We start from the raw sequence: 24,012 nt of genomic DNA on the forward strand, positions 1-24,012 counted from the left end.
CCTAGTACATGTATAAATTTGTTATCTATCAAGAAGATAGTTAGCTCAAAACTAACTAGTTGAAGTAACTGGGAAAATGAATATTTTGCAGACCAAGTCTATCTCCTGCCACGCTCACCCCTTTGTCATTTTATGACAGCATCTGCCTTCGGTTGATACTTAACTTGACTAGTTTTTAAACAGAGACTAGAACATACATATTTAAGCAAACTTTATCCCTTCTCCCTTCAATATAATCATTCTTTGCCCATGAGAGTATTCCACTTTGAGGGCTGGGTCTAATGTATACAATGGGAAATCAAACTGAATAACACTATTTGGGGTATGCCAATATATAAATTAAGCATTTTCTTGTATGGCTCAAACAGAATCTGAAAACATTTCCAAGAAAGTCATAATAAAAACATTTTTAGAGCAAAAACTTGGGACAATATTTAATCAGAAACAAATTCTAACATATATTTTTTTAAATTACTTTTTCTTTATTGGAAACTCAGCTGTTTTCACATTATCACCTAATTCTAATTTCACAATTAAATGTAGGGCTGATTCTAAAAATATACTTCTCCCCAAAGTATTTTTAGATAACGAATAAAAATAAAATGGAAACAAGGTTCTCCACAATTTTGATAGCAGCTTTATGTGTAGAAGTATGGATTTTTCAACTGTTACTTCCATTGCACTGATTTGAATATATTCACTACTATAATGCAAGTGTATTAAAATATCCATTCAACATGTCGACCTGCTACAGTCAATTGTGCCTTTTTTTAATATTTCTTTTCAGTGATATTTTGGTTCAGTTCAGAGACTATAGCTAGACGTGTTAGATGCTACTTAAAGGAGCCTGTTTAATTACCCTGAGAAGCAAACAATCCCATATCTGAGTGTGTTTGCAATAAGTGAAGCTTATTGCAAACACACTCAGATATATTTTAAAAATAGTAAAATAACAAAACTTTTCAGATATTTACAATGTTCCTTCATTTGGAAAATAGCCCCATTATATGAAAACTCAGTTCAATCAAGAAAACAAATGACAAATGTACCAGTGGAAGTATTTTTCCAAGTTACAGCAAAACAAAAACTGGTTATGTATCCATGCGCAAAAGCAGAGTGTTGCTAATGCTGAGGTTGTTAGTGGAGGAGGAAACTTAATATTGACTCCTAGAGTTGCTAAACAGGAGATTACTGGGGGAAGATAGCAGACTAGGTAAAAGCAGAGTTCGTTTCCTCCCAGGACCACATTGAAATTACAACCAAATTATAAAATAATCAATGTGGAGAATCATCAGAAGTCCAACTGATCATAACACCTACATCTGATAATATAAAGGAGCCACATCGAAGCCGGTAGGAAGAGCAAAATCTCGAAATGGGCTGGACCCACACCTTATGGGTGGTAGAGGATCACCAGGAGGGAGAATGAGGCTGCAGAGGCTCTCCTAATGGAGAAGGGGGTCCAGTCACATCTGGCGGCTTCCCAGCCTAGGGAAGAGGAGATTCCAATAACTCTGACTATAGAAGCTAGAAGGAATTCCGGCCATCTAGGTGAGAAGGAAGGCGACTGAACCCCTAAACGTCCCTTTGAAGGACCCGCGCAAAGGTTTTCTGACCTGCGGACACTCACCTGGGACATCTGCGGTGGGTCTGAGGCTTGCACGAGAATCATTCCAAAAATGTCTCAATTACCTGGAGTCAGAAAGAAGGCTGGAAAGGCACCATTGTGCCTTAGTCCGGCCCCCCTACAGACCAGGCCAGCTTCATTGTGCAGACCCCTCCCACAGAGCCATTAGGAGACCCTGGTCTGACGGGATCAGCCCACCTCACCAAACCTGCAGACTGATCCAAATTCGCAAAGGGGAATGGAGATAAGGCACATGAAGAAAATGTTTATGGTTGGCTGCCAAGCCCAGAGCTGAGTGATTCAGAGTGCTGTGTTCACAGCAGGGTGGCCACTGTTGTGAGCAGCTTTTCTAATCCCAGCAATAGCAGCCAGCACTGTGAGCCCCACTCCAGAGATAAGGTCAGGCAGATTGCTCCTGCCAACACGAACTTGGGTAGATACCAGGGAATTTGGGGCCAGTCTCAGACAGCAGGTGGTCTTGCCGTGATCTGGGTCATCTGAGGAAACTTAAACAGTTACCAAATTTCCAGCAAAACTGAGGCTGTTTTGATCTCACTACCACTCTCTCTGGGACTCCGCCCCACTCAACCTGCAGACTGGCTGGGGCAGGTATTATTGGCTTGCTGCCAAGCTCAGCTTCCAGTGATTCAGAACCAAGTGTTCACAGCAGGGCTGCCATTGTTGTGAGTGGCCCTTCCAAACACAGCAAAAGGGCCAGCTCTGTAAGCTACATTTCCATTCCCAGCAGGCAACCAGTGTTATGAGCCTCATTTCAACAAAAAACATGGTGGAGTGAGAAATGTCCCCAAACCTCTCCCCTTGAAAAAACAATAAGCTGAACATCTAAAATTCAACAAAAAACATCTAAATTGCACACCAGCACGTCTGAATGTGGGATCTGCACATAAGAGCTACCACAGATCCTTTAAGGCATTATATAAAACAGAAATCCAAGAGGCTTAGACACCTCCTACTGGAAACCAAAAGAAAAGCGCCTTCATTGCAACAGACTACAGTCAGACATTTATATAATAAACCTTCTTTCTGGAAACAGCATAATACACTTCTATTAATGCCCAGGCGGAAAAATAGTCCATTAAACACCATGAACAACCAAGGTGACAAGGCATCTCAGAAAGAATGAGAAAAATCTCCAGAAAATAAGCTTACAGACATAGAAATGACAGAGAATTTAGGATGGTACATCTGAAAAAACTCAATGAGATTGCAAACAAATAATATCAACAATTTCAATAACTGAAAAAACAACTAATGAGCAGAGCAAGGTGATTGAAACCCTCAAAAAAGAACCAAATAGAACTTCTGGAGATGAAGAACACACTGTAAGAGTTGAAAAATGAAATAGCAAGCTTGGGAAATAGAGTCGACCAAGTGGAGGAAAGGATCAGTGATATTGAAGACATATATCTAGAAATGCATCAGAAGGAGGAAGAAAGAAACTGAAGAATGAAAAATAAAAGAGAAATACAAGAACTAGCTGATACCATCAGGAGAGGAAATATAAGAATAATAGGCATTATCTAAGGTGAGGAAAAGGAGCAGGGACTAGAAAGCATTTTCAGACAAAACATTGACGAGAATTTCCCCAAATCTAAGGAATAAACTGGAGCTTGGAATTCAAAAAGTCAACAGAACACCCAATTCTCTCAACCCAAAAAGGACTTCACCAAGACATATTATATTAAAATTATCAAAAATCAATGACAAAGATAGAATTCTCAAGGCAGCCCGGGAGAAGAAAATGGTAACATATAAAGGTAACCCCATTGGATTATCATTGGACTTCTCAGCACAAACCTTATAAGTCAGAAAGGAATGGAATCAAAATATTTAAACTATTAAATGAAAGGAACTACCAGCCTACAATTATATCCAGATAAACTCTCCTTTAGATATGAAGGAGAAATTAAGAGCTTTCTAGACATACAAAAATTGAGGGAATTCTCCAATACAAGACCTGCACTACAGGAAATACTGAAAGGGGTCAGCTCACCTAAAACAAAATAACAACAATACCAAAAATACATAATTAGGAGTAACGTGACTATCAAGCAAATAGAAGCAGAGCAGTGCAACCCGTACTAAGAAGAGGGCATCATAGCTTAAATAATAATAAGAGAATTGTTATAACAAGATAGTAATGAACGTTCAGCATACACAGGGACAAATTCAGACAACAGTGACTAAAAAGGGAGGAATTCAAGGATCCAAATTCGCAAAGGGGAATGGAGATAAGGCACATGAAGAAGAAAATGCACGACTGCATATATATAACTATCCTTTTCATATTTTCAATGGTAACCACACGCGGAAGATTCAGAACCAAAGTGTACAACATAAAACTAAAAGAACTAGAGGCAAAACCTACAAAAGCCAACCAAAATAAAGAAAACAGAAACACAAAAAGAAGGAAGTAATGGAAACAGCGCGCTACCAGAAAGCAAAAGATAAAATGGCTATAAGAGGACCTCATATTTCAATAATCACCCTAAATGTAAATGGACTGAACTCACCAATAAAAAGGCACAAAGTTGCAGAATGGATCAAAAAACAAAAGCCAACCATATGCTGCCTCCAGGAGACACATCTCAGCTCCAAAGACAAATATAGACTCAAAGTGAAAGGGTGGAAAATGATATTTCAAGACAATGGCATTTAGAAAAAAGTAGGAAGAGCTATACTAATATCAGATGAAATAGACTTCAAAATAAAAAGGGTAAAGAAAGATACTGAGGGACACTTCGTAATGATAAAGGGAATCATGCACCAAGAAGACATAACACTTATTAATATCTTTGCTCCCAATAAGGGAGCCCCGAAATATATAGAACAATTACTAACAGAACTAAAGGGAGAAAAAGACCAAAACACTATCGTAGTAGGCGACCTAAATACCCCACTGTTGGATATGGACAGATCATCCAAACAGAAAATCAATAAGGAAATAACATCCTTAAATGACATATTAGACCAACTGGATATAATTGACATTTACAGAGCCTTCCATCCCAAAACAGCCTCTTATACATTCTTTTCTAGTACACATGGAACAGTCTCAAGAATCAAACACATACTGGGACACAGAAATAACATCAACAAATATAAGAGGGATGAAATCATCCCAAACATATTCTCTGTTCATAATGATTTGAAACTAGAGATCAACTGCAAAAGAAATCAGGAAGAAGCACAAATATATGAAGATTAAGCAACATGCTACTGAAGAATAAGTGGGTCAGAGAAGAAATAAAAAGAGAGATCAAGAGATGCATAGAAACAAATGATAATGATAATACAACATATCAAAACTTTTGGGACACAGCAAAAGAGGTCATAAGAGGAAAGTTCATATCATTACAGGCCTACCTCCAAAAACAAGAAAAAGTCCAAATAAACAACCTAACGTTTCATCTTTAAAAACTAGAGAAAGAAGAACAAATGAAGCCTAAAGTCAGCAAAAGGAAAGAAATAATAAAAATCACAGCAGAAATAAATGAAATTGAAAACAAAAAACAACAGAAAAAATAAATGCAACAAAGAGTTGGTTCTTTGAGAAGATTAATAAAATTGACAAAGTCCCGGCTAGACTCACTAAAGAAAAGAGAAAGGACACAGATAAGCAAAATCAGGAATGAAAGAAGGGGAATTACAACTGATATCGCAGAAATACAAAGGATCATACAAGAATATTATGAAAAAGTATATAACACCAAATGTAATAACCTAGAAGAAATGGACCAGTACTTGGAAAAATATAATCGTCCTAGACTGAATTAAGAAGAACTGGAAAATCTAAATAGATCGATCAGCAGTACAGAAATTGAAACAATCATCAAAAACCTACCAAAGAGTAAAGCTCCAGGACCAGATGACAGTGAATTCTACCAAACATTCAAACGAGATTTAATACCCATTCTCCTCAAAATCTTCCAAAAAATCGAAGAGGAGGCAATACTTCCCAATTCATTTTATGAGGCCAAAATGACCCTGATACTAAAACCCGGTAAGGATAACAACAAAAAAGAAAACTACAGACCAATATCTCTCATGAACACAGATGCAAAACTCCTAAATAAGATACTAGCGAACCAAATACAGCAACATATTAAAAAGATTATACACCACAATCAAGTGGGCTTCATCCCGGAGGCACAGAGATGGTTCGACATACGCAAATCAATTAATGTGATATAGTACATAAACAAATTAAAAAATAAAAATCATATGTTCATATTGATAGATGCAGAAAAAGCCTTCGACAAGATACAGCATCCATTTAGGATCAAAACACTTCACAAAATCAATACTGAAGGAAAGTACCTTAACTTAATAAAGGCCATCTATAACAAGCTCTCAGGCAACATTATACTTAATGGTGAAAAACTAAAAACCTTCCCTCTAAGATCTAGAACAAGACAAGGCTGTCCACTATCGCCACTGTTATTTAATATAACATTGGAGGTCCTAGCTAGTGCAATCAGACAAGAGAAAGATATCAAAGGCATCCAAATAGGAAATGAATAAGTCAAACTATCACTATTTGCAGATGACATGATTCCCTATATAGAAAATCCTAAAGACTCCACAAGAACAGTACTAGAAACAATAAGCAAATACAGTAAAGTTTCTGATTACAAAATCAATGTGCAAAACTCCATAACATTCCTATACTCTAATAACAAAGTGTCAGAAAAAGTGGAAAAAATAATTCCTTTTGTAATTGCAACAAAAATAAAATACCTAGGAATAAACTGAACGAAACATGTGAAGGTCCTATATAATGAAAACTACAAGACTCTATTAAAAGAAATCGAAGCAGATACAAAGAAATGGAAAGATATTCCATGTTCTTGGATTGGAAGAATCAACATAGTTAAAATGACCATATTACCTAAAGCATTATACAGATTTACTGCAATCTCCATCAAAATCCTATCGGCATTTTTTAAAGAAATAGAACAAAATAATCATCAGATTTGTACAGAAGCACAAAAGCCCTAAATTGCCAAAGCCAACCTGAGAATAAAGAACGAGGCTGGAGGCATCACTCTGCCCAACTTCAAATTATATTACAAAGTGACAGTAATCAAAACGGCATGGTACTGGCAGCAAAACAGACACACAGACCAGTAGAACATAATCAAGAGTCCAGATGTAAACTCATATTTATATGGGCAAATAATTTTCGACAAGGAATGCAAAAACGTACAGTGGAGAAAGGAAAGCCTCTTCAATAAATGATGCTGGGAAAACTGGAAAGCCACATGCAAAACAATGAAACTAGACTGTTGTTTATCACCACAAAATTAATTCAAAATGGATTAAGGACCTAAATATAAGACCTGAAAAAATGCATAGAAGAAAACATAGGAACTAAACTCAAGGACCTTGAACTGAAAGAGTATTATATGAATTTGACCTCAAAGGCAAGGGAAGTAAAAGGTAAAATAAGTGAATCGGACTACATCAAACTAAAAAGCTTCTGCTCAGCAAAAGAAATCGTCAACAAGGTAAAGAAACAACCATCCAAATGGAAAAATATACTTACAATCAATGCCTCCAATAAGGGCCTTATATCCAAAATATACAAAGAATTCACTACTCAGTAACATCAATAAAACAAATGATCCAATCAAAAAATGGGCAGAGGACCTGAACAGACACTTCTCTCCAGAGGACATACAAATGGCCAACAAATATATGAAAAGATGCTCAATATCGCTAGGTATTAGGGAAATGCAACTCAAAACCACAATGAGATACCATCTCACACCTGTTAGAATAGCTATCATCAACAACACAAATGCTGGAGAGGATGCAAAGAAATAGAAACCTTCATACACTGCTGGTGGGACTGCAAATTGATACAGCCACTACAAAAAAACAGTATGGAGGTTCCTCATAAAACTAAGAATTGATCTACCATATGATCCAGCAATCCCTCTACTGCGTATTTACCCCAAAGACTTGAAAACCCATATCCGAAAAGATATTTTCACACTGATGTTCATAGCAACATTATTCACAGTGGCCAGGACATGGAAGCAACCGAAGTGTCCTATGATAGATGGTTGGCTAAAGAAGCTGTGGTACATATATACAATGGAATATTACTCAGCCATAAGAAAAGATGAAATAGTGCCATTTGTGACAACATGGATGGACCTTGAGATAATCATGCTAAGCAAAATAAGCCAGACAGAAAAGGTTGAAAATCACATAATATCACTTACATGTGGGATATAAACCTAAAAGCAACAAATGAGCAGGACAAACAAACACAGACTCATGGACATGGACAATGGAGTAGTGCTTACCAGAGAGAAGGGAGGTGGTAGATGGGGGGAAAATATTTAAATCATTTCTTCGATTAAAAAATAAATAAAATAAATGAAAATTAAAGAATAAAAAAATTAAAAATAAAAATAAAGGAATTGTTACCCAACGCTCCAATATCCCCAATTGGGGGAAATGGCATCAAGAGAAAAAAGTAGACAAAACTTTTGTTGAGCTGTGAATTTCAAATCAAACATGCAAAATTTAAAATTTTAAAAAGAAAAGAATTTATCTAATTTCAGGGGAAAAGGCTAAGTAAGAGGTGATTCAAATGCAATTGTGTACATATTTTAAGGATGTTAATTAAAAAATACATATCAAATTTATAACAAAAGTTTTTACATACCAATTTTATATATTACACACACACATAAAGATTGGAAAAGAATCTAGTATAAGTTATACCTTTAAAATGCTTACTGAGTTGTTTTTCTAAAATTGTGTAATTATATAATAAAAAAGGAAGACTATGGGAAAAATATGAGAACTTGTCCATTACAAATTGCATAGTACTCACTGGAAAGTAACTAAAAGATAATGCCCTTATCCTCTGGGATTCTAAATAAATTTTTCTTAATTCCAAATATGCATATGATGAAATTATATCCAAAATTATATCAACTAACTACACTATTTCTAACATTCCTTTCAAAATGGAATATTGCAATTATTGTTCTCTGTGTAAATTAAAATGTACTTTACAGAATTTACATTCACTACATATTAGAGTGTCTGCAAATCTGGTTATGTATCCAATTACTTGGAGAACATTTTAAAAATAAATTCCTGGGCCTCATCTCCTGGAGATTTGGAAAGTCTGGAGTGAATGCCAGGAATCAGTATATATGATATAAAGCTCACGTTAGTGTATTAAGGGAATTCCTCCTCTGATTTAGCTAGTTCTTGGAACTATTCCCTTCCGTGCTTTTCAGACTCTGCTCTACATTCAAATCACCTGCAGACGTTACTAAGAGGCCGATTCTGATTCAGTAGGTCTGGAATGAGCCCTAGGAACATGTAGTTGCAACAAGCTCCCAGGTGATGTCCATATTGCTGGTCCAGGAACCACACTTTGCAGAGTAAGACCTCTTATAGGATCTTTCAATCTTTCCACAGATGAATGACAGAAGGCATTTCCTAACAATGGAATATTTTCTTCAAGTTTTACCTAAACATCCTTTAGCATAGCTAGAGTACAGTTTGCAAAATACCTGACATTTTTACTATGCAGCCTACTACCATAAGAATGGAAATTAATTCCCCTCATTTACAAAGTATCACTAAAAGATAAGTGCTACCCTGATCATCAGAGAAATGCACATTAAACCACTATGAGATATCACCTCATACCTGTCAGAATGGCTATCATCAATAAATCAAAGAACAACAAATGTTGGTGAGGATGCGAAGAAAAGAGAACCCTCACACACTGTTGGTGGGATTGCAAATTGGTACAGCCACTATGGAAAACAGTCTGGAGGTTTCTCAAAAAATTAAAGATGGATTTGCCTGTTTACCCAGCAATTGCACTTCTGGGTATTTATCCAAAGAAAACCAAAACAATAATTCATAAAAGTCTATGCACCCCTATGTTCATAGCAGCACAATGTACAGTAGCCAGGATATGAAAGCAACCTGAATACCCATCACGAGATGATTGGATAAAAAAGTTATGGTTCATACATACAATGAAGTAGTACTCAGCTATTAGAGAAAATGAAATCCTACCATTTGCAGCAACATGAATGGACCTAGAGGTTGTTATGCTGAGTGAAATAAGTCAGAGAAAGATAAATACCATATGATTTCACTTATATGTGGAATCTAAAAAACAAAATGAACAAACTATCAAAATCAGACTCACAAATATAGAGGACAATCTGGTGGGAGGGGGGTTGCGGGGCTAGGAGAAAGGGGTGATGGGTTAAAGAGGTGCAAATAAGTAGTTGATAGATGGTCACGGGGATGGGGAATGCAGTTAGCATTAATGTAATGGCTAGGTTAGAGAGCCTCAGGAGAGAAAGTGCAATCAGGGGAATCATTTTATAAACTATATAAATGTCTAACCATTGCACTATATACTTGAAATTAATAATAAAATTTAAAAAATAAAAATAAAACTACTTAATATATTTTTAAAAGGTGAGACTTACCAATGTCATGATGCAGAAATGAAATTAAAATTTACATAATTTTCAATATATATACAAGGATGTTGACCACAGCCATAGTTATAACAGTGAAATATTGAAGAAAAATCTAGATGTCTCATAATAGAGGACTGATTAAGAACATCTATTAAAATAATGATGTAAATTTATAATTATTATTAATTAAAGGATGTACATGATAAGGTTTTATAAAACCTTGTGGTACAATTCCATTTTGTGTGGGAGAAAACATACAGTCATGTAAACATTAATGTAAAAGAAAGAGTCCAGAAAGATATATACTAAATTGTTTAAAGCATCCTCAATGTAGTGGAATTTCAGGTGGTTTTGATGTTTGTTTGCTTGCATTATCTAATATTTCTACTGTGACACAGACCTTAAAAAATTCTTAAAGGGTAAAAAGGGGATGAGAAGAAAGTGAAGCACACCCCACACGTGCATACACCTTTGAGGAACTACTAGAAAGGCTTGACTGCTAAGTAACTTGCATTCTAAAGAGTCATCAAAGGACTTCTTAAATTCAAGGAACTTAGAAAGCCTGTTAAAATTTCAGTCTTGAATCCCACACGAGCCATACTGAGTCTGAATCTCTCACAATAAGCTCAGGAATCTATATATGAAGCAAACACTGACTTTTATAGACAATAAAGTTTGGAAACCATGGCATTAAACAAAACACTTCCTAGAAATGTAGGGACCTAGACTAAATTTCAACCTATCTAAATGGCAACCTACAGCATGTTCAGAATGGGTGAAATCACTGTACATACATACACATCTACACGCAAAGACCACTGGAATTTGAACAACATGTATTGAGCTGTTGGCTTTATTCAATCTTAATTTTAAGCATCTTATGTGAACAGTGACCATTTCCTGTGAGCTGGCTAATGTTACAAAAGTTTTCCTTATATCTGACCTATATCTTATCTATCTGAAACTATTCTTATTATAACTCCTTCTATGATTTTCTATCCCCATTTAGTCATTCATTTGTTAAAAGTCCACATATTTATTATGGAACCAAATAGCTGGGTGATTCAACTACTCCCCTGTTGCTTTCATTTTTCCTTTCTAAATACATTCTAGTTGACTAACCTCAGTAGATTTTGCTGATTATTTCTTCCACAGATCCTCTTTGAGGTAAACTCAAAGGAATGGGGGAGTTTATATTAGTAGAAGTCCTCAAAGAATCAAGAAAAACATTTCCTATTCTAAAAAACATTACACCCAAAAATTTGTTGAAAGAAAAAGAGATAAAGGAGATACCACACAGAATATATCCCTAACAAATCACACTCTCAAGTACTTAATATAACAATCAATTCATAAGGCATAAATTTACTAAAAGTTTTCAAAATGAGACATTAAGAGTTTCAGGAATTTCCTAACATTAATAAATCAGGAGCATTTTCCCAAGGAAAGCCCAATAGTTTTTTCCCTCTCAAAACAAGGGAAAACAACAAAAGAAAAAAAAGTTGGTGTGTGCTCCTAAGAGGATCTAGGAACGAAGCATAATTTCAGGGAGGTGGGGAACAAACCCATCACTTTATTTTAATCTATGATACATTTTAATCCTAGATCACTCAGATGGCCAGTTCAGCTAAAAGTGAAATTTATTAAAACCAAGAAGATTATATACTCACCTGCAGCTCGCACCAAGCAACCTCAACCCATGTTTCAGTGTCCAGTCCTTTATACACTGTTTTAAATGCTCCTCTTCCCAGCTCTATGTCGAATTTCAGGAACCTGCCACTAGGAGAAGTAGCTACAGCCTTCATTTCTGCTTCTTCTTCCATTTCCTTTTCATTTTTCTCCTTGAAACAATCTTTTGAGGATTCGAAAGTTGCTTTTGAACACTGTGCATATTTAACTTCTTGTCCACCTCTCAGCACATTTGCAGGAAGCTTTTCTACTCTTGGAATATTTGCTGCAGTCTTTATTCTCTCATCTTTGGAGGTAGATTCAACAACTTTGTCATCTTCTGTCATCTCGACACTCTTTCGGAAGAATCTCTTCCTTTCTATAATTTCTCCAGAAGCAGAGAAGGTACTGTCTTTTTCCTTCAGCCTAGCTTCCACTGTCAAAGTTGCTGCCAACTGATGAACTCTGTTTGCCAATGAAACTCCATCAGGTTTCTCAGAATCTTCTGTGCTAGCTGGCTCCCCCGAATCAGTAGCCATTGTAATTAAGGTTGGCACTAAATTTTTTTCCTGTTCTACTCTTCAGTCCAGTTACATCTCAGATATCCAATTTATCAGAATGGACTTCCCTTTATGCGGTCATATGTTTCCATAGTAACCTGAGGGGAAAAAAGGGATATTTTAAAATCACCCCACAAAGGAAATCATTAAGGAGAAAACAAGTCACCTGATTGTTTAATCCATTTTTTTCTTAATAAGAAGTTTGTTCTTTTTAGGGTCCAATCTTAGCAACCTGCAGGCTCCAGGGACTGTTTCTCATCTTGTTTACCACTGCAGTCCTCAGTGCCTAGCAGGCAACTTGGCATATAGTTCAATAAGTTTTCATAGTATATAAATGTTGGTTAGGAATCTAGTTCTCAGCCCCATCTATCAATCCATCATATTTAACCCTTTTCCCATTTAGAAAAAAAAAGTGCAGCTTGCCTCCAGCATTGATTTAACATCACACGTAGAAATGCTACGTGTTCGAGGATTTAACATTTTCGGCGATCGAGAATTACTTTATTTTTGTAAATGGTAATACCACTACTAAAAACAGAATGCTATTTATAGAATTATGTCATCTGTTTCCAAAGACTATCGCCATACTAGAGCAATGTGAAAATAATAATAAAAGTGAGATATTTCATAGGAAACTCTGGGGGTAGGATTAGGACTGTAATCCACGAGTTATCTTGGAATAAACACTGCAGCCACGAATGCCACCAGCAAGTATTCTTGAGGCAAATGGGAAATGGGTTAAAATAAAACAAGCAGCCAAACCCTGAGTTCACTTAGCTACAAGGTAACATACACAATAACTAAAACAAGTACATAATTTCTCACTAGGTAGTTTTTGTCTAAACTTATGGAATTAATCTGATAGTTTTTTCTTATTGTAGTAAAATATACTTAATATCAAATTTACTATTTTAACCATTTTAAGTATACAATTTAGTGACATTAAGTATATCCAAGATGTTGTGCAATAATCACCGCAATCCATTTCCAGAACTTTTCATCATCCCAAACAGAAATTCTGTATTCATTAAAAAATAACTCTCCATCTTCCTAGCCTCTAGTAGTCTCTATTCTACTTCCTGTCTCTATGAATTCACTTATTCTGGATACTTCATATAAGTGGAATCATACAATATTTGCCCTTTTATGTCTGGCTTATTTCATTTGACATGTTTTCAAGGTTCACCGAAATTGTAGCATGTATTATAATTTCATACCTTTTTAAGGTTGAACAATATTCCATTGTATGTATATACCACATTTTATTTATCTATTCATCTGGTGAATGGATTTGGTTGTTTCCACCTTTTGACTACTATGAATAATGCTGCTATGAACATCCAGTGGTAATTCTGAATAACACAAATACTTGTTTATGAGCTTGCCTTCAGATTTTAGCAGAAATAAACTACTATCAAATATTAACACACTGTACTTTAAAAAAATGGCAAGAAAGACATAAAAATATACATCCTTTTCAACCAGCAATTCCGCTTATAGGAACTTGCCTTAGACAATAGTCAAGAATCTGTGCAAAGATTTAATTATAAAGACATTCATTATAGCACTTATAATTTGGAAAAACTGTAACTAAATATAAGCCTAACAGGGATTTGATTAAATATCTCAAAATGAGATAGGATACAACATTAAAAAATACACTAGTTTTTAGTGAGATGAAAAGATACTACCTTTTATGGTTGAATGACATATATACAAGCATACATACATACATACACAATATTAATTTTGAATGGTGTAATTACGGACTTTTTCTTTCTTTCTGCTTTTCTATATTTTCTAAAACATTCCATAGAGAACATGTGGAATATGTGGAACATATCATGAAGAAGTTTTTCCAATGAGTGGTCAAACCACTAATAAGAAAATTCTTCTCTTCTCACCACAAACAGTATCACAAAACCTGTATACCTGTTATTACGTTATGTGCCTTAGAAGGCACAATTTGTCATGTACAAAAGTACACAAAAATATCAAATTTGAAAAACTGAAGAACGACTCAACTAAAACAAACAAAATAAGGAGAAATACCCCGAATTATGTTACACATTAAACACAATTCCTATCCATATCCCAGCTGGTTTCTTTGCAGAAATTAACAAGCTTATCTTAAAACATAAAATTTCAAGGGACCCAGAATAGCCAAAGCCGAAACAATCTTGAAAAACAACAAAATTGAAGGACTTTCCAATTTTGAAACCTACCACAAAGCTATAGTATTAAGACAGTGTGGTATTGGCATAGGGATAGATGTATAGCTAAATGAAATAAAAATAGAGAATCTAGAAATAAACCCCCATATTTACGGTTGACTGATTTGCAACAAGGGTGCCAAGACAATTCAATTGGGAAAGAACACTCTCTTCAACAGATGGCACTGGGACAACTGGATATCTATATGCAAAAGAATGAAGTTAGATCCTCTAAGGAAGGTTTACTGGTGCCAGAACTCAGTCTCGAAGAAAAAAAATTAAATGATCCAAGCAGAGGAAAGATCACAAGCAATGTCATGAAATAGCATGGAATAAGTGTATGAGTGGTAACATGAACAGTTTACTCACATATTAGAAGCAGGCACATAAAGAAAAAGAGGCAGTCGCCAAGGAATTCTATGATATACAATATAAAATGAGACCAGTTAGAGAGCTATAATAATCCAGGAAAAAGATGCTGAGGTTTGAATGAAAATACTGGCAACAGGTGAAGAGAAAAGGAAGACTGATAACTCCCAGAAATTTGCCTATCAGATGACACTACTAGGATATAGCTGTGTTAATACCAGAGCTAAGAATTACAATCATGCACCACATAATGACGTTTCAGTCAATGACAGACTGCATATATGATGATGATATACCATATAGCCTAGGTATATAGCAGGCTATCCCATTTATATTTGTGTAAGTACACTCTATGATCCTCACACAGTGATGAAATTGCTTAACAACACATTTCTCAGAACACGTCTCTGTTGTTAAGTGATACATGACTGTAAACTAGGGACTCATGAAGCACTCTATGAAGTTACATTGCCAAATCAAGATACCTCAAAAGTTACTTAATAAAGTAGGGTCGTCTGCAAGCAAAAAAAAAGAAAACTAACAGCATCTCGCTTAGGTAGAGATTTTTTCCTTAAAAAGAAAACTAACAGCATCTCGCTTAGGTAGAGATTTTTTCCTTAACTTATTTTGATACAATTCGGACTGGAAAAAAATGTGCAAGAATATACAAAGAATCCAATATATCTTTCACTCACATTCCCTAAATGTTAACATTTTAAGTGAGATATTCTTAAGTAAGAATACCATTCGCTTCACTTAACTAAAAGTCACTTATCCAGAAACCTCAAGAGCAGAGATCTATAAGTAACACAAAAGGTCTTCTAAGCAGACCAAAATAGGTAAATTTGGAGAATTTAAGTAAAAAATAAAGCCTTCAAAAATTTAACTTCAGAATTTCTTTTAAATAATGAAATCCTACTCAGAACCCTAATATAAAAATGGAGGGTCAAGTACTGCTGTTCTAGTATAATAATCTTAGCATGTTTGGTCACCTGGTTTCCTAAACTACAAAATAAGCAGCAGCAAATAAAAGGGATTGGGAAAGGAATGTTCCCTCAGTTTTCAAAAACCAACTCTAAGACAAAAAAAATGTGATTAAAGGCAAAGAGAGACATAAGTTTGAAAAGATTAATTCATCAGGACAATATAACTATTATATAAACATCTAACAACGGAGCCCCAAAATGCATTAAATCAAAACTGACAAAAGAAATAGACAATTCGATAACAACAGAAAATCTAAATACCGTATTCTCAATGAATACAGAATAATGAAGAGAACTAGACAGAAAACCAGCAAGAAATCTGCAAAACTTGGCCAAAAGTTGGCAACTTGACCTTACTACCACTATAGAACACTCCACCCAACAAGAGCAAAATATACATACTTTTCAATCACAGATAGAAAAATCTCCAGAACAAATCATATACTATGCAATAAAATAAATCTCAATACAATTAGAAGGACTGAAGTCAAACAAAGTATACTCTACTACCACAAAATAAATTAGAAATGAACAACAGAAATAAGAATAGATATATAGTTCAATTCAATAGAATTGAGAGTCTAGAAATAAACCTTAATATTTATGGTAAATTGATTTTCAACAAAGATGCCAAGACCATTCAATGCGGAAAGAACTGTCTTTTAACAAAAGGTGCTGGGACAGCGGGGCATCCACATACAAAAGAATGAAATTGGACCCCTAACTCACACCATACAAAAAATAAACTCAAAGTGAATTATAGACCTAAATGTAAGAGCTAAAACTGTAAAACTCTTAAAAGAAAACACTTAAGTAAAGCTTAGTGACTTTGGGTTAAGCAATGATTTCCCAGATACAACAACAAAAATACAAGTGATAAAACAGAAAATTGAGAAGCTGGACCTCATCAAAATTTAAAACTTTTGTACTTCAAAAGAAGCCATCTGAAAAGGCTTGGAGAAAATAAGTGTAAATCATATATCTAATAAGAGACTGGTATTCAGAACATATAAAGAATTCTAGAAAAAAAGAAATAAAAAAGAAAAAATAAAAAAAAATTTTAAAGAATTCTTAGAACTAAATAATGAAAAGATAAATGATCCAATGGGCCAAAGATCTGAATAAACATTTCTCTAAAGAAGCTATGCGAATGGGCAACAAACGCACAAAAAGATGTTCTACATCATTACTTATCAGAGAATGCAAATCAAACCCAAAATGAAATACTACCCCATATCCATGAGAATACAATAAAAAAGATAGATAGTAACAAGTGTTGGTGAGGATATGGAGAAAATGGACCCCTTATACATTGCCGGTGGGAATGTAAAATGGTGCAGATGCTTTGGAACACAGTCTGGCAGTTCCTCAAAAAGTTAAACATAGAGTTACTATATGATACCATCTACCCAAGTGAAATGAAAGCATATGTCCACACAAAAACTTGTACCCAAGTGTTCACAGTAGTTCTATACACAATAGCCAATAGGTGGAAACATCCAAATGCTTACCAACTGATAGCTAAACAAAATGTGTTATATCTATGCCAATGGAATACTATTCAACAATAAAAAGGAATGAAGTACTGATACACGCTACAACAAGGATGAACCTTGAAAACATGCTAAGTGAAAGACCAGGACTGACTGCAAATCAGCACACGGGATCCTTTGGGGGTAATGGATGTTCTAAAATTAGACTGTAATCAACGTGAGAGAACTATGTAAATTTACTAAAAATAACTGACATTTATATTGGTGAATTTTATGATATTTAAATTATCTTAATAAAACATGATGTCCCTCTTTAAGATCTTAAGAGAAACTATTTTGAACAAAATAAAAGCCATAATAATATCAAATATGCCTTTTGAAAATTAGACTCTCTACACACCCCCATTCTGTCCACTCTCCTTACCTTCAGCCTGGCCTCCTGGGTTGAGAATCACTGTTCTGAAGGGAAAAGACCTGACAACAATAAAATGTAATTGCTGGTAGCCTATGGGTAAACAACAAATATGAAAAACAAATTTTAAAAACTAGGCCAAGAACTTCACTAAGCATATTATCTGGGGCCTTCTCATCATGGATCCACTAGCTTCTTGAACATAAAACAGAGTTTCAGGACACAGGCTTGAGAGTGGGAAAAACCTAGAATCAAAATCTTGGTTCTGCCTCTCACTCCTCAGAATAAATCTGAGAGAAATTACTTAACCTCATTCATTCTTGATTTTGTTTGTGAAATCTCACAGGACCAATCTGAAAATATACATATAAACTACATATCACAGTGCCTGGCACAATATAATAATCAATAAATGGAAGCTTTTATTTTCTATCTCTTAATACCCCCTAGGGGCAGCACTATATTAAAGCACTATTCAACAACACTCAAGAAAATGTTAAATGATTTTCAGGAGACTCTATTTAGTAAGGCCGAAAAGTATATCATACATTCTTTTAAAGCTTTCTAGTAATAAACCAGGTTGGCATTGCTAAAGGGGTATGCTTCAGTGACCAGGATAATATCTCTTCTACATTCAGCAAAGCAGAAACATAGCTCAGAAATAGTCCACAAAAATCAGGCTTCAAACCTGAAGTCTGTTACTGAGTTCAACAGCTATAGATCATAATCTATGTGTGACCATATTTTCCTTCATAAAATGGTAACACACTGCTCTAGGTCCTAGGAATATGTACGAAGATAATCGAAAAGCACTTCTATAAGAGATTGAAATTATAGGATGAACCTCACAAATGTGTACCCTACATCTACTCCTTCAACATGTTTGTATATAAGCTTGGAGCATGAGTTAAAAGTTCAAAATAATTTTTCCCCTGTAGCTTATCATGGTTCTATCCATGGGAAATACAGAATACAATCAGTACTTTGTAAAATCAATGGCTCAAGAATTTCTCCAATTTTTGGAACCAGCAACTGAAAGAATGCATATTTATGTGTTTGTTTGTTTGTTTATAAGTTTATTGGGGTAATATTGGTTAATACAATTATATAATTTTCAGGTGTACATTATAATTTTACATCTATATAGTCTATTGTATGATTACCACCCAGAATCCAGTTTCCTTTAGCTACCATATATTTGACCCCCTTTACCCTGTTTACTGCTTCCCTCCTCCCCCACCTCCTACCTTCTGGTAACCACTAGTCCATTGTCCATGTCCCTGAGTCTCTGTTTGTTTGTCCTGTTCATTTGTTGCTTTTAGGTTTATATCCCACATATAAGTGACAGCATGTGATTTTCAACTTTTTCAGTCTGGCTTATTTTGCTTAGCATGATTATCTCAAGGTAGAATGCATATTTAAATAGTCAAAAATTACACAGTAAATTTTCATTAACAATCCTCTCTTTCTCTCATATACACATCTATATGCCAATAAAAATTTACCAAGTACCAAGTACTGTGTCAGGGTCTGGGAATAAAAGAGCAAAAGTCAGTCCCAGTCCTCAAGTAGTCTACAGTTTATCCAAGCTTAAGCTATACTGCTGTTGACTTCTGGTTCAAGAAGGTGGACTAAACACCTGCAAAACCTTGGAAGTGATGGTAAAAAGAGTACGAAATTATAAATCAAAAATCAAGGACATGAGTGAAAAATGGCATAGCCAACACAAGATTTCAACAATTTCTGACAGAGAGCACACAAGAAAAAACTGACTGATAACACAAATCAAAGGATGCTACAATCTAAAGTATGTAATAGAAAGGGTTCCAACCCAAGAGGGAGTGGACTTACAGGAAGCCACAGAGGGGTTTCACATGCAAAGTAGACTAATCCCAAAAAGGACCAGAGTGAGAAAAAGGCTGAAAACAGGGATTAGCTGAAGGTCTGAATTATGACACAGTTCATGAACTCTCTCTCTGAAAGAAAGAAATCCCTGCATTCAAAATATCAAACTCAACAAACTAGGAAAAATAGGGCACCCCAGAGCAAAGCCCTCTAATTTCTGGCACCCACGCACCCCCAAAATAAAGCCTACCAGTTGACAACCATGTCTAGGTATACAGAACTCCCAATTAGCCCCGCTACTAGTTCATTCTTAAATACGAGCAGAATCAGGATACAGTCATTTGAAGAGACTTGTAACACAGAAGAGAAAAATCAAGAGAAATAGAAAAAAAATGAAATGTCCTTGGAAGAGCCAAAATAATTCAAGAAACCACTTTTAATTTAGTTTTTAAAAATATAATTATAAGATTCAAAAATCAAAGAAAGAGGTATGTAATGGACAAGTTCACTTCCAACCCTGTTTCCCATCCATTTAATTCCCACCACTCCCCCAACAGGGAACTAACTCATTAAATTCATGTGTAGTCCTCTAGAGTTTCTTTAAGCAAGTAAACAAATATAAACATTTTCTCTCTCCTTTTCTACACAAAAAAGTAGCACAGTATATGCTAAACATTTTTTATTCTCACAATATTTTAAGATACTGTTTTTCTCTGTCAGTACATAGAGGTTCCTCATTCTTATTTTTTAATACCTATATGGAATTCAATTATTTGCTATGACAGATAACATTGCATATTTCATTTTCTAAATATGTGTATATACGTATACGTAAATTCCATGAAATGGGATTGCTGGATCAAAGGAAATTTACATATTTAACTTTTATTCAAGTATACTAATATATCCAGAAGAGTACACATAATACATGTGTATCTTCATATAGTGCTGCCAAACTGCCTTCCGCGGGCATTGTATCAACTTAAACTCCTACCTGCAATGTGTGAGTGTCTTTTACACCACGGCCTTGACAGCAAAAAAGGTGTTATCAAACATTTTGATTTTTGACACTCTGATAGGTTTAAAAAAGGAATCTGAGTGTAGTTTCAATTAGCATTTATCTTACAAGTTAAGCATCTTTCACAAAAGACAATAATTAAAGTCAGGAATAAGACAAAAAATCCTGTTATCACTGCTAGCACTTAAAGAAATAAAACAGACCTATGACTATTGGAAAGTAAGAGACAAAATTAAAATTTGCAGATTACATGAACATCTACCTAGAAAATCCAAGAAAATGAACTAAAAAACTACAATCGGATCTAGTCAGGGAGCTCAGCAGAAAGGCCAAAGACAAAATCAACAAACAGAAATCAACAGCTTTGCTAGACATTAGCAATAATCAATTAGAATATATAATTTAAAAAATAACTATTCTAAAGTGAGGGCTCCAGAGTGGACAAGGCCAGCAGGGGGCAGGAAGGGCTGGGTGTCCAGAAAGGAGGGCAAGTCAATGTGATTTTTAAAAAATATTTTTTTAAAACTATCCTGTTCATAAGAACAACAACGCTATAAAACATTCACGTGGAATAAACTCAAAAAATAATATGCAACACCTATATAGAGAAAACTGTAAAATTTTACTGGAGTACATAAAATACACTTTTCTTTGGTAGAAAGACCCAATATCAGCATCTTCACAAACTCTCCCCTCCCAGATTATTCCAAAGTCAAAGTAAACCAAATCGAAATTCTAAAGACACATTTTTGTCCAAAATTGAAAAGCTTATTCTAAAAGAGCAAAAGGAAAGCCAAGAAAATCTTGAAAAAGAACAAGGAGAATTTGCCTTACCAGGTATTACATATAAAAACATATAACTACAGTAAGTTAAACAATGTAGTTTCAACACAGAAACAAACAAATGGACTAACAGAGTGAAAGAATCAGTACAAAAACAGGCGCATTATGTATGGTGATATAGTCCATGGTAAAGATGGCATTTCATATTTGCGAGGAATGGAAAGCCTAACGAATGGTGTCAGAATAATTGGCTATCCATTTGGGGGTAAAAAGTTAAAGCCCTACTTAAAACCAGTCACAAGAACAAATTCTAGGAAGATTAAAAAAACAAAACTACATAACTATTTAAAAATATAGAGAATATATTTCTAACCTGAAAAAAGGCTTCCTTAAAAAGAAAAAATGCAAAGACCATTAACAAAAAGCTAATACATTTGGCCATTTGACCATGAGCCAAGTTAAAAGATAAGCCAACAAACTATGAGCAAATATTTGCGACATGTATAGGAAAGCATTAATATGCAGAATCTATAAAGAACTAAAAAAATATCAGTAATAAATACAAATATCCAATACATGTATAGCAAGGGGATGACTGAAACTCCTTAGGTAAGCAGGGAGATGCAAATTCAAACAATTCAATATCAATTTTTTGGTCTATCAGATGAGCAAAATAAAAAGTCTGTAATATGTTTTGAGAAGTGTATGAGAAATTCGATACTATGAGCTGATAAACTGAAATAGCCTTTTCATGTGGCGAATTCCAAGTATCTAGTGCATACCTGTCACCCAGCAATTCTACTTCTTAGTATCTACCTGAGAAATATTCCTGTATGTGTACAACTATGTATGTACAAGGAATTTTTTACTGAAGCAGTGTTTGAAATAGCAAAAGACAAACAAACAAACCTTAAATATCTATCTATAAGAAAGTGGTGAAATAAACAGTGGTACATCTGTATTGTGTAATAACATGAATCTGTTTAAAAAATGAGAGATGGATATATACTGATATATAAAAATCTACACATATATACTATTGAGGAAAGCAAGTTGTAGTACAATGTATACATCTATATATCATTTATATAAAAAAACACAAAACTGTTTCTAAATGTACTCATGTGTAAATGCATATAAAAAAGACTGGAGGACATGCTCTAAACTGATCCTAATGGTTAAAGAAGCATGTATTTTGAAGTACTATGTATCCATCAAAAAGAATGAAGTGAGCATATACATACTGACATGTAAAGAGCCCTAAAATGTATTCTTTGGGGGGAAAGGCAAGTCATAAAAATATATTTTATTTTTATTTGTGTGTGCACATACACATGCATGTAAATACAGAGAAAAAGAACTGGACACATCCATAGTCAACGTTTAAGTTACCCACTGGGAGGGCAGAAAATTGGGTAAAGGTTTTAAGGTTTTAATTTACCCCTCTATTTTTTTAACCCTTTAAAGCAAAATTGTCCATCAACGACCTGTACAAAAGAAACAGTTAAGGATATTATGACTTCTTAAAATAACTGAAGGACGAAACTAATAATTATGTAAAACATATATTCAATGAATATTATCAGTTAACACTTTTTGAGTGCTTTGTGCCAAGCACTATAAGCCCTTCCATGCATTTTCTCATGTAATCATCTCAAGAATCTTGAGGTAAATAATATTTTTATTCTCATTTTACAAATGAGGAAACTATGCTCAAAAATTAAGTTAACTTGCTTAAGAGCATACAGCTAGTAAAAACCAAGGCCACAATTCAACCCAGGCCTCTGACTCCCAAGTTCACTCTTAACTACTCATAAAATGGGACCACATATGACTTGGAGCCAGATGCACGCATTACGCACAACCCCAAATTGCATAGATATGTACACTGCACAATCACATCACAGTCCTTGGGAGTTTATAACACTAAACTTTCTTCTTCCTCACCTCCATCCTCCAGTTTTGTTCTGGCAAGGCCATATCCTCAATTAAAGATGCCCTTTTTATATGAAAAAACGTGAGTCCATATTAGAAAAGGGGTCAAAATCATGTCCATTTTATTTCATCATCAAAATTATACAATTTCTATTTATCAATCACCTACCTGCAAATTTTTAATTAACACCTTACTCTTTCTGCCTTCCTAACAGTGGTGTCCAAACTACATGTAGCACTCAGGCCAAACCCACCACACCACACAGCCTGTTTTTGTGCAGCAGGTGAGCTGAGAAAGATTTTTACATTTTTAAAGTTGAAAAAAATATATAAAAAGGAACAGTACTTCAAGACACATAAAAATTATTTGAAATTAGTTTTTCAGCGTTCCTAGTTTTATTGAAATATAGCCACAGTCATTCACTTACACGTTGCCTATGGGTGCCACAAGATTCGCTGAATCATTTCAACAAAGAGTCCATGGCCCACAAAGCCAGAATATTTGCTACCTAGTCCTTTACAGAAAAAGTTTATCAAACCTTGCTTTATAGTTTCCAAGAGAACTTCATCTATTTAACTCAATTATTCCTAACAACAAC

At 34.8% G+C, this 24,012-nt stretch overlaps 1 protein-coding gene across 1 annotated transcript in view; it reads right to left on the reverse strand.

Annotated features, from left to right (window-relative positions):
- The window catches only part of WNK3 (WNK lysine deficient protein kinase 3), a 147,585-nt gene that overhangs the window by 116,699 nt on the left and 6,874 nt on the right, over positions 1 to 24,012 (reverse strand). The window contains 1 exon segment of the mRNA XM_036227332.1: positions 11,802 to 12,457. Coding sequence (XP_036083225.1) covers positions 11,802 to 12,338 — 537 coding nt within the window. The 5' untranslated portion in view covers positions 12,339 to 12,457.

The sequence above is a fragment of the Rousettus aegyptiacus genome, unplaced genomic scaffold (assembly GCF_014176215.1).
Source record: "Rousettus aegyptiacus isolate mRouAeg1 unplaced genomic scaffold, mRouAeg1.p scaffold_m13_p_9, whole genome shotgun sequence".
NCBI lineage: Eukaryota > Metazoa > Chordata > Mammalia > Chiroptera > Pteropodidae > Rousettus > Rousettus aegyptiacus.